General features: G+C 39.5%; 1 protein-coding gene across 1 annotated transcript in view; it reads right to left on the bottom strand.

The window, feature by feature from the left end:
• Positions 1–2,631: 2,631 nt before the first annotated feature.
• The window catches only part of LOC140118778 (pancreatic secretory granule membrane major glycoprotein GP2-like), a 30,367-nt gene continuing 20,243 nt past the window's right edge, over positions 2,632–12,755 (bottom strand). The window contains exons 8-11 of the mRNA XM_072137094.1: positions 8,116–8,272; positions 6,532–6,601; positions 4,707–4,739; positions 2,632–3,047 (exon numbers count right to left, since the gene is read on the bottom strand). Coding sequence (XP_071993195.1) covers positions 2,986–3,047; positions 4,707–4,739; positions 6,532–6,601; positions 8,116–8,272 — 322 coding nt within the window. The 3' untranslated portion in view covers positions 2,632–2,985. The remainder of the gene's footprint in view (positions 3,048–4,706; positions 4,740–6,531; positions 6,602–8,115; positions 8,273–12,755) is intronic.

Below are 12,755 nucleotides of genomic sequence, written 5' to 3'. Positions count from 1 at the left end.
AAAAAATTGATCAACCGAGACGAGGAGGTAATATTAAACAACTTTTATTACGCAGAGAAGCATTTTGGATCTATACGCTGAATACCTTGGAACCCCAGGGGTTAAATCGTGATTTTGATATTACGAGGTTATAATTTTGGTTTAGTTTTATATAAACTGTTATCCTTTATTGCTATTATTTTTCTTTATTACTTTGTTCCCATCCGTAGAAACGTCTGGTGAAATGAAGCTACGCCTCCTGACGGTATCACACCTCGATTTGGATTTACCGAGGATGTGACGTCAACAACAAGGGACCTATTCACACTATATAAATAAAGTCGATAGCATGTGCATTTAGAAGTTGATAAAGGCTTTGTAAGCCGAAACGCGTTCTGTTTAAAAAGTGTGCCAAATAAATTGATTGCATAAGAAAATTGGAATTTATCGTGAGTGCTGGGATACTTTCGCTTACGTTACTTGGCGGAACCTTCGCCCGTCCTCGTGCACCACAACTGAAGAAGCAGAGTGCCGTCCTTTCCAAGTGCAGGCACAAGGTCAGGGCAGGCGGCAGAGATGCAACGTCAAGTCCAATCCGGGGTCAGCAACGGGAAGTTCAGGCAGATGGGAACAGGAACTCAGGAGCAGGAGATACAGCAATGCAGTAGACACAGGAATGCAGGATAATCACTAGGGAGCTTTTTGAGCTTGAGAAACAAAGATCCAGCAAGGGTCACAGGAATTTATGTGGTAAGGTGGCAGGCCAGTGGCAATTATTGGTATGCTGGCCCTATAAAGCCAGCGCGCGTGCCGAACTGCAGGATCCACAGAGACCGCCGCTGGAGCCAGGAGAGGTGAATTCAGGCGTGCAGGGGCTCTAGGGGCACACGGAGGCACACAGGCGCGCCCATGATCCGAGACAGGGATCGTGGGAGCACCCGTGACAATAATCACATTGAAGGTTGTCATAGATGAGCCATGGACGATCCCTGAAATAGTAGGTAATATATACTAATAATTCCTTCGTATGAACTTATTGTTGGACAGTAGTATTCTCTCTACAACTTTTAAGACAATTTCATGTACAGCAGATAGTGGACTTTGAATCTGGAGCCAGACATTTGACTGAATTCAGAAATCATGTTCTGTTTAACAGAAATGACTGGATGGTTTAACCATAGGTGCCAGAATTTTTTTGGCATAATAAGGTAGTATTTTGGAATATAAGCTTTGGAATTTTTCAAGGTTGTCTTTTATTAGACTGTAGGTGTTGCTACCTTGTCTGCTGATTTATAATTTTAAGGTGGTGAGGTCTTGGCGTTCTATGGCTGTAAAATTAGAATTATGTTTGTTTGTGTTCTGTTTTATGTCTGTCAGTAGCCCTAGTATGTCTTTGAAGCCCAGACCGTCAGTAGTTAGTTTGGATGGCCTTTAAGTCTTATACTCCTAAAGAAGTGATGCAAACCCGCCCAATAAGAAAGGATCTGATGGGTAGGTGGGGAAGAACGAGAGTCCCTTGCCAAGAACAACCATTTAGATAGGTTAGGGTCTGAGATTTACCACTTGGCCAGACTTGCCTTTAAACAATTTGTGACTGTTGAGGTGGTGGTTTTCTTCCAGTCTCCTTGTCTGGGTTTTTTTCTCTTTCTCCTTTTAGTCCCAAAGTTAGGAGTCAGTTGTTGATTAAAGAGGTTGTCTGCATCCTAAAAAGTGGTGCTATGTGGGACTTATAGTTGTTCACCACTAGAAGCAGATTCTCTACTAGAATCATATTCTCTGGGGGCCTCTACCCTTCTGAAAGTTGTGGTCTTCCCACTTTGATTATTGATATTGAATTTTGCTGGTAGTCCTCAGTATCTCTTAAGAACTTAGCTGTTTTCTGCTTTTCTGGTTCTAGGTGGAAATCTAATATGATTTTTTCCACTTTTTTTCTTTTAGTTTAATCCATTTTTTTGGGGGTATGATGAAATAAGCTGTTCAATACACTTTAAATGAAAAGATGACTCCAGAGATTCTGGTCTCGGTAGTTATTAGTACTAGTATTGAGTGGACCCCAACCGCAAAGATAGGGACCCGCTCAAACCCCCACATACAGACACCAACACCACTCACAATTGAAAACCTGGGTGTTGTCTCCCCAAATGACTTTGGCAGAAATTTAAATCAATAGGGCTCATGTAGGCTTGGAGAGGATCAGCTCTCCCCAATGATGTCATGGGCAGCAACAATCTACCACAAAATGGTGGTGTCCACGGAGGTTTAAATACAACCGGCAACATTGAATGTGTTAACACTATTGATCATTGCATGGACAGATCACGGGTGTTGCCGTGGGGAGGGGGGGCCATTTGGATCTGGGTGGGCCATATAACTTCTCTCATACCGAAACTAAGAAACTAATTTAAGATCCTTTTTCCAAAGGTAAGATCTTTATATTACTACTTTATAATATACATAATAATATATTAGACTGCATATAATTTTTATCCACAAAGACTGCTTGCATAATCCTGCATTTGTAATTTATTTGAAAGTACCTGTAGATTATACATTTATAAGGCCATACAGTTTAAAATTTATGAAGACGTTTAAAATGATATTCTCAATGATTTACTGAAAAAGTGCTATTATATTTTAATGACAAATGTAAAATATTCTGTAATAACAATTTTTTATTCACTTTATCACACTGCTTGTCCTGCATGACATGTTTGCGCTGAGGTAAAGTAGAAAACACAAGATATTCTGGAGTTAGTTGATTAGAAAACAGTAAATGAAAATATACAAGAAAAACTGATTATGAAGATTTTATTACAGAACAGTTATCAGAATTTTTTTCCTTGCATACTGAAAAATAGTTAGCACCCCTTTCCTTTGCTACTAATAAAATATTCATATGTACAAATGTAGAATAACCATGATGAAGAAGAAAATAAATTATTTATAGTCCCAACTTTCATTACAGGCTCATACCAAAGATTTGATCAAGCTTCAAATGAAATCTTCTCAGTACATTTTAACAGATAGAAATCCAATTAAAGCACTGCACAGTACAGTCCAAGGTAAGGCTGTGAAACAAGAAGATTTTATATCAGACAAGATTCAATATCCAAATATATGGATCATTACAAAACATCTATGTATCTTTTGATCAATCATCTGAGAAAAATAAAGAAAAAAAAAGAAAAAAATAGAGGATGGTCTCAAGTTTACCTACAATGATGTATAGCGATTGTACATTACAATTATTTTCATTGTGTAAAGCATGTTTACAGGCAACAGAGGGCTAGGTCCCTCATCCTAATTAGCTTTGGGATTTCCGATGATTGCTCTTTCCTAAACTTGAGAAAGGGCTTATGCTCCGAAACGCATCACAAAGGACCTTTTTAATAAATATTTATATACCATATTTATTGTTTTTTTTTATTGTAAATGTATTTTAAATAAATGAATTACTATCATTCTACATGGAGTTGAGTCAAATTATATTGATGCTAATTTATTAATTAGTATATCCTCCATTCGTTTTTTTTCCCTTTTTCTTGATCAATTATCTATCACCTATGAACACAGGTGATCATTTTTAAAAGATTAATATGTGTTGCAAATAAAATGAATGCTATTAAAAGAGCTAATTTAGTTTCCTCCCTTATAAAGAATGGCTGGACCATTAAACAAGCTCTTATACCTCTTGTGTCACCCCCTCATCCTCATAGACTGTAAGTTTTTGAAAGCAGGGCCATCACTCCTATTGTTCCATATAACTGTTTGTGTTCTGTATTTTATTTGTATGTCTCCAGTGATTTGTAAAGTGCTATGGAATTTGATGGCGCTATATAAATAAAAAATGTTATTATTTGTTGTCCAGCCACAGCTACTCTTTCTTTTCTGTTAACAGAACCTAGCTGATATCAGCAGTGAACTCTGAAACCTAAGACTAGTTAAAAAAGTCAGCTTACACAAAAGAGGATATCATGCCTTATGTCAGTTTAGTTAAAGTTAGTAGACTATTTTGTTTTATTGCTCTATTTTCTGCATATTGGTTATTCTTTTAACAGTAACCAAATCTTAACCCCTTGTACACCAGAAAATACTATTATGTCCTGGTGCTGCAGGGAGTATAAATGGAGAGAGCTCACAGGCCAAACACAGCAGGTGTAACACCACAAATAGTTTTTTTGGTCAATTTCACGGCACTGGGAATTTTTTTTCCAGATTTCCAGTACATTGCATGGAATATTAAATGGGACCACTAAAAAGTACAATTGTGTCCTGCAGATAACTAACCCATATAAATCTCTGTTAATGGAAAAAGTTATCACTTTTGGAATGAGGGGAGTAAAAAAAACCACAAAAATGAAAAAGGTCCTGTAAGGTTTGAAGTCCAAACACGCAACCTGTACAGGAATCCCAGTAACTCAATAGCCATTTCACATAAGTAGAATCCAACCAAGCATGGCTGCCTTTTGTTGTGGTTTAAGTAAAGATTTTGTTGTTGCAGAGCATGCAGAGATCAAACTTTGCATTGCTAATGGCAGATTTCATACTAAAAATCGACAGTAAAAAGTTGACATGCTTCACTGGTACTACAGAGATTTTCCACCCTTAATTCTGCATTGAAAATCAGCACATATACCGGGCAGTGTCTGGATATGCTAACAGTTTTGAGATCTCTTCTAGACCACTATAATATAATGGTTTATGAACCAACTTTTCAGTAATCTTACCTGAATGAGTTACAGAACTAGAATAGTCATAACCTGAAAGAAAAATATAATGATATATATATATATAAGTAAATAATTAATATCAACCTTCTACTAATAACATATCATTGAGAAGAAGCAACAGTCTTTACAAAAGCAGGTTACCGTACATATTCTAGTATAAGCCTACCGGAGTATAAGCCAAGACCCCTAATTTTACCACCAAAAACTGGGAAAACCTATTGACTCGAGTATAAGCCGAGGGTGTGAAATGCATTGGTCACAGACCCCCCCAATATACAGCCAACCAGCCCCCTGTAGTATACAGCCAGCCCAGCTTGCCCCCAGCAGTAAGCAGCCAGCCCAGCTTGCCCCCAGCAGTAAACAGCCAGCCCAGCCTGCCCCCAGTAGTATACAGCCAGCCCAGCCTGCCCCCAGTAGTATACAACCAGCCCCCAGTAGAATACAGCCTTCCCCCAGTAGTATACAGCTTGCCCCCAGTAGTATACAGCTTGTCCCCAGTAGTATACAGCCAGTCCCCAGTAGTATACAGCTTGCCCTCAGTAGTATACAGCCTGCCCCCAGTAGTATACAGCCTGCCCCCAGTAGTATGCAGCCTGCCCCCAGCAGTATACATCCTGCCCCCAGCAGTATACAGCTTGCCCCAGTAGAATACAGCCTGCCCCATGTAGTATACAGCCAGCCCCTTGTAGTATACAGCCAGCCCCCAGTAGTATACAGCTTGCCCCCAGTAGTATACTGCTTGCCCCCAGTAGAATACAGCCTGCCCCCAGTAGTATACAGCCAACCAGCCCCCTGTAGTATACAGCTTGCCCCCAGTAGTATACAGCTTGCCCCCAGTAGAATACAGCCTGCCCAATGTAGTATACAGCCTGCCCCTAGTAGTATACAGCTTGCCCCCAGTAGAATACAGCCTGCCCCATGTAGTATACAGCTTGCCCCCAGTAGTATACAGCTTGCCCCCAGTAGAATACAGCCTGCCCCATGTAGTATACAGCCAGTCCCCAGTAGTATACAGCTTGCCCCCAGTAGTATACAGCCTGCCCCCAGTAGTATACAGCTTGCCCCCAGTAGAATACAGCCTGCCCAATGTAGTATACAGCCTGCCCCTAGTAGTATACAGCTTGCCCCCAGTAGAATACAGCCTTCCCCATGGATTATACAGCTTGCCCCCAGTAGTATACAGCTTGCCCCCAGTAGTATACAGCTTGCCCCCAGTAGAATACAGCCTGCCCCATGTAGTATACAGCTTGCCCCCGTGTAGTATACAGCCAAACCCAGCATTAAAAAAAAATAAACTTATATACTCACCCTCCGGTGGCCCCGATGTGCAGCGCTGCTCCCCTGATGTCCGCACGGCTCGTCTTCATGCTTCCGCGCCCGTCTTCTTTCTTCTGCAGGGCGCCACCATTGATCTCCCCCGGCAGGCGCATAGTATGACGCGCCGCTGCTGACGTCATACTAGGAGCCGCCCGGGGGAAAAACATGGCGGCGCCCAGCAGAAGAAAGAAGACGGCGCGGAAGCAAGAAGAGGAGCCGCACGGACATTGGGGGAGCAGCGCTGCACATCGGGGCCACTGGAGGGTGAGTATATAAGTTTATTATTTTTAAAGTATTTTTTACTTATTTATTTGACTCGTGTATAAGCCGAGGGGACGTTTTTCAGCAAATTTATTGTGCTGAACAACTCGGCTTATACACGAGTATATACGGTATGTGTTCCAATGTATAATTATAATAAATATGTTACATCCATTGAAATAAGTAGAAACATTGTTGTCTCATATGATAAGAATTACTTTTAGGTTGGTGAGACCAGACTTACCGTCATATGGTAGCTGTAGCATCACTGCTCTGGTGTCTGAGGCAGACCGTCCTTTAGTTGAACTATCACACTGTTCAGACAAATAGAATGGGAAGTTAGTTTTGTGTACTGAAGTTTGTCTGTCAAGTATCATTTTATTCAATTGGCTGCTGCGGATGCATTTTATGCACAACTGAAGTGGGTGTACAACTAAGATCTTTGCATCTCAAACCGTGAGGTGGACCTTTTCAAGAACTGAAAAGCTGATTATAATCTGTATTTGAGCATAACAAGCATGTCTGGGAAGCCAGTTTTAGCAGTCATTCATGAAAAAAAAAAATCAGTATTACAAAAAAGCCCTTATCTACCAGCAGAATCTGATTTCAGAACAAATTAAAGTAGATCTAAAAATCTTAATTTTTAGTGCAATTTAGGACAGATATTCTGGCCCACATTCACTAAGGCCCTTGTGCCAGTTTTCTGGCTGAATTTGCACATTAATTTCAGTGCAAACTGCTTGCACATGTATTAAAGAAGTGCCCGTGCCACATGTGTTGCACGTGACACACGCCCTATGTTAAAAGTGCACCAAAAAAGTGGTGCACTATATCGGGGCAGTGCAGGGGGCACCAGATTCCAGAAGAACGGGAGCCAGAAATCTTGAATCTGGTGCCCTCTGGACACTACACAGGCAAACTGCATTTTCCGACGGCCACACCCCCCGATTTCCTTTGCGTGCATGCCGGCGCCAATGCGCTACAATCCGATCGCGTGCGCCAAAATCCCGGGGCAATTCAGGGAAAATCGGAGCAAACCAGTAAAATTTGTGTAACCCCACGTAAAAAAAAGCGATTCGGGCCCTTTGTAAATGACCCCCAATGTGTTAAACAGTTTTTTTTCATTTATAGACATAAATACATACATAGGTAGATCAGATATTCCTTAAATGCTCTATACCAAGAATGAAGCCTTATAATAGACATTCTAGAACTGTGCCAGATTTATCATTGTGTCTGATGTTTGATAACAAATGTGGCATGCTGGAAGTCCGGTGTGTTGCAGCACAACAGTCAGACCTCCTGAGACCATATTTTTCCCCTATTCTGTGAATTGGAATAAATGTTGATTGTGGGAAGACCCCCTTGAGTTTCTGTCTATTTAAGGAAATCACACAACACTTTCCAGAATGTAACCCTAAATTGAAAACTATTATTCATGGATAGTGTTTTTCTTCAAGACTGACAGTTGAGCAAACTCCTCATGATGGACTGATAGTTTTCCTAATGATTGTGTGTTAGTGTCTGCTGGGTTTGTCCTATATTCTTGGCCCACAGAGAACTGAAATTCTGTGCAGAGAAACCAACATAAAAAAACAACACAAGGAAATATGTATGCATTGTTTTGTTAGCTTTAAATACCTTCCATCATAGTAAGAACATGACATGTTAGTGAGAAATGAGCTTCCTTAACATGAGCTTCCATATGAATGTAATATTATATTTTGTATATGTCTCCGATGATTTGTAAAGCGCTATGGACTTTGATGGTGCTTTATAAATAAAAATGATTATTATGATGCTAAAGCCTAAAATGAATAATACTCACCGTTGTACAGTTAGTGCTACGGTCACACAATCGTACATCACAGAATATGTAGACATAATCCGTTGATTGAAACTTAAATGCACTGACTCGGATTCTGGCTTCCAGGGAGACTCCATTTTCTTCCACTGCTGTATTGATATCACCACCAGCTGAACAACTGCAACAAAACATTTTGGTTATTTCTCCAACTTTGGTATAATTTTGGATCTGTTATGGGTCCACATTCAATATGAGTGTATGTATTCTTATCTAGGATGGTTGAAATTTTCACAGAGGACAAAAACTGAAGTGATAACAAAGTGTATATGAGCACAAGAAAGTATCAAACAGTGTTCATCCAACGCCTTTTCCTCCTGAACCTCTCATAAACACACACATAAATGGTTATGTGTTTTGACTGGGAAAGAGAAGAATGGTGACAGTTTTTACGGCCAGGGCCACCATCAGGGCAATACCTCCCATCAGGAATGACTTTAGATTGCCACCTGTGAGTTACTACAGGCCACTTCTCCCTGTGTCTGATAAGTGCTGTTGGCATTGACACCATCTGTGAGATAACCCCCAGAATGTGTATTATCATTCACAAGTCCACCTAGTGAATGTAAGCTGGTGTAATTATGGTAAAGGGACGTGTCATGAGTTATTATTAACTCCCACCGCAGCCCTTTTTCGTTTTTGCGTATTCATTTTTCACGCCCCACCTTCAAAAATCTATAACTTTTATATTTTTACATGTACAGAACTGTGTTTTGGCTTATTTTCTGTGTAACAAATTACACTTCAAAATGGTGGTATTTAATATTCCATGCCGTGTACTGGGAAGTGGGAAAAAAAATCCAAATGCAGTGAAATTGGCAAAAAAATGCATTTGTGCCGTATTCTTGTGGGCTTGGATTTTACGGATTTCACTGTGTCTACTTTATTCTTTGGGTCTGTACGATTATAAAGATACCAAATTTGTATAGGTTTTATAATGTTTTCATACATTTACAAAAATTAAAACCTGTACAAAATTTTTTTGGGACTTCTTCTGGTGCTAATAACTTTTTTATACTTTGGTGTATGGAGCTTTGGGAGGTGTCGTTTTTTTGTGGCTTTTGATTTAGGACTGCACGATCTTTTGAACACTTTTTATAGAATTAAAATTTTTTTTTAAATGGCAAAAAAGTGCCATTTTCGACCTTGGGTGCGATTTTCCGTTATGGGGTTAAACGCAGTGAAAGAGATCGGGCATTTATGGACGCGTCGATATCTAATGTGTTTATGATTTTCACTGTTTATTTAATTTATATCAGTTCGAGGGAAAAGGGGGTGATTTGAGTTTTTAGGTGTTTTTTTATTATAATTTTTTTTTAAACTTTTTTTTTATTTTTAATATTTTTCAGACTCCCTAGGGTGCTTTAACCCTAGGGTGTCTGTACGATCCTATCATATACTGCCATACTACAGTATGGCAGCATATGTGGATTTTACTCCTCATTCATTACAATGTGCTGATAGCACATGAATAGGTTAATCCGATGTAGCCTCGGGTCTTCAGAAGGGGGTTAATGTTCACTGAATTTTTTATTTGGGATTGGGTATATTTCCTTTAGAAGTTCTTGGTAAATTTAATAATAATAACATAAAATGACTTGGGTACGGAAACCTAATGGACCAAAAAATGTTTATAGTTATTTATTCAACATGGTGTAAGATGTTAAAATGTAATGTGTGCCTCGAAGCACAAAATTACCCACAGATGTTGGAAAAGAAAAAACAGCCCCCTTGTGGCTCAGTGGCCCACATTTATCAAAACTATTGCAGTCTGTGCTATGTGCAGTTGGCCTGTGGAGTGTGCTGAGCACACCATATTAATCAAAACTGCTGCACGGTCTTCATTAATCTGGAGCAACCTGCACTGCTTGGGAACTGTGCATGTGTGGCGCACATCAGTAATAAATGTGGCACACAGACTGACTAAGCACTAACACGCCCCTTAAGGGCACATTTCTTCTGTCTTGTTGGCGCAGACACATTAAAAATACATGTACAAGCAGTTTACATATTCTTTGCAGTGGAAAGTCAGACAGAAAACTGGAGCAGACACTGTGCAAGCATGTTAGCACGTTCTTTTCAGTGCAAAGTCAAACAGAAAACTGGCACAAAATACTATAACCCCCAAAGGACGCAGCCATTTTGTAGCTTAAGGCTCAGCCCAATTTTGATTCGCTTTATATCAGGGGTCCCCAAACTACGGACTGCGGGTCACTAGTGGCCCGCGGACCGTTTCTAATCGACCCCTGATGCTTGAAGCGCCTTTAACAGTCGGGCAAGGGCTTCCTTCTGGACAGGAAGCTCCTGCCCGTCACTGTATAGTGCTCGATGCGGCTGGAAACGGCCGCTCGAGCACTATCACTGGAGCGATGTGGCCGGAAGACAACCCTGGTGCACATCGCTCCGTGAATAAGGATGCGCGGCCGTGAGATTACATCATCACGCGGCCGCACACCCCTTCCTGCACGGACTCACCAAAAAGATAGAAGAAGCGCGGAGACTGAGGTGAGTACACAAAAAAATGGCAGGAGAAAGATTGTGGCGGCCGGGGGCCCTAATTTATAACATTAATTATCAGGGGCAGCATAGGAAATAATTAGTTATGAGGGGCAGAATAGGAAATAGTTAATTATTAGGGGCAGCATAGGAAATAATTAATTATGAGGGGCAGAACAGGAAATAATTAATTATGAGGGGCAGAACAGGAAATAATTAATTATGAGGGGCAGAACAGGAAATAAATAATTATTAGGGGCAGTATAGGAAATAATAAAAGGTGTAGGGCAGCATAGTAATCAATTAATGGTGGGGGGCATAGGAAATAATTAATTATGAGGGGCAGCTTAGTAATTAATTTGGGGGGGTAGCATTATTCAATAATTAATCCCAGTATGTTTAATAATTTATTGACCCATTAATTAATTAATTGGGCCAATATATAAAAATAGTTCACAAGGGGGTGCAGTATATTAAATAATTAATTGAGGGGGGCCCGGTGTATTTACGGATGCGGTCACATGTACCGCTATTTATTCTTAAACTCTAGTCCGGCCCTCCAACCGTCTCTGAGGGACAGTGAACGGCCCCTTATGTAAAAAGTTTGGGAACCCCTGCTTTATATGGTTATAACTTTTGAACAATGTTAATTATCAAAACGATTCTGAGACAGTTTTTTCCTCACGTTTTGTACTTCATTTTAGTGGTAAATGTTGGCTGCTAAGTTTTGCATTAATTTACAAAAAAATAAAAAAATAGCGATTTTTGAAATTCTAAATCATCGCATTTTTCAGGCAGATAGATTTACCACCTAAATAAGTTACTGAATAACATTTCCCTTATGTCTACTTTACATTTTCATAATTTTTGAAATGTCTGGAAAATTTATTTTGATGTCACACGGCTTACAAATCGAATATCGATTTTCCGTATTTTCAGAATTGACTATTTTGGTGATATATACTTTTTTGAAGGAAATTGTACATATTTAACATAAAAAAACCCAATATAATCAACCCATTATAAAATCTGCACCCCTCAAACTATCAGAAACTATCAGAAAGAAGATTGTCAACCCCTTAATTAATAGTAATTGAATCAAAATGGAGGTGAAATTTAGAATGGTCAAATTTTGTTAGTTATACTTTCATTTAGCCCTAAAATTTACACATTTCCAAAAGATAAAAAGAGAAAACCCATCTTACAATTTGTTATGCAATTTCTCCTGAGTGCAGCGACCCCCCACATGTGGCCGTTACTTGTTTTATGGGGGCACAGCGAGGCGCAGAAGGGAAGAAGCGCCATGTAGCTGCCAGGATTTTAGTTTCCTCATTGGAAGCATGAATTTTGTACTGGATTTTTTACTTTTTTTTTTTTTGGTGTTCACTGTATAGCCTAATAATCATGTTATCCTTATTCTATGGGTCAATAGGATTACAGGGATGTAATACTTGAATATTTTTTCTTACGTATTACAAAATTTCCCAAATAAAACCCTAATGTGGGGAAAAATCTATCACTTTTGCATTGCCGTCTTCCAAGTGGCATAACATTTTTACATTTTTGGATATGGAGCTGGTTGATGGCTTGTTTTTTGCGGGACATGTTGTACTTTGCAACCGTATCATCTGGAGTACATATTTGTTTTTGATCACTTTTTATTGCATTTTTTGTGTGATTCAATAGGTAAAAATCATTAATTTTTGGTGGGTTTTTAACAGTTTTTTTTAACAACGTTCATCGTATGGGTTCAATAATGATTTAATTTTATTCTACAGGTTGTTACGGACATGGTGATACTATATATATGGGGTTTCGAGTTATGATTTAGACTTTTTTGTGTTATATGTGTCTTTATATGTTATGGGGATTATGGGCATTTTTATTGATTTTTTCACTTTATTTTTTATTGAATAACATTTTTCTTTAACTCCCAGCAGCACACGCTGCAAGTGTGATGCAAGTTCATCACATCACACTCGCAAGTGTGGAATGGGCCTAACTCATAAATCAAGCCACCATGACTGTGGTAATCTTCTTAAGTTGCTAATGAGCCAGACGGGCTCTGTGGGATGTTATCATGAGTCCCTCCATGCTGCAGCATCACA

This window comes from Engystomops pustulosus, chromosome 2 (genome assembly GCF_040894005.1).
Source record: "Engystomops pustulosus chromosome 2, aEngPut4.maternal, whole genome shotgun sequence".
Taxonomy (NCBI): domain Eukaryota; kingdom Metazoa; phylum Chordata; class Amphibia; order Anura; family Leptodactylidae; genus Engystomops; species Engystomops pustulosus.
This window is presented reverse-complemented; position numbering and strand designations above follow the sequence as displayed.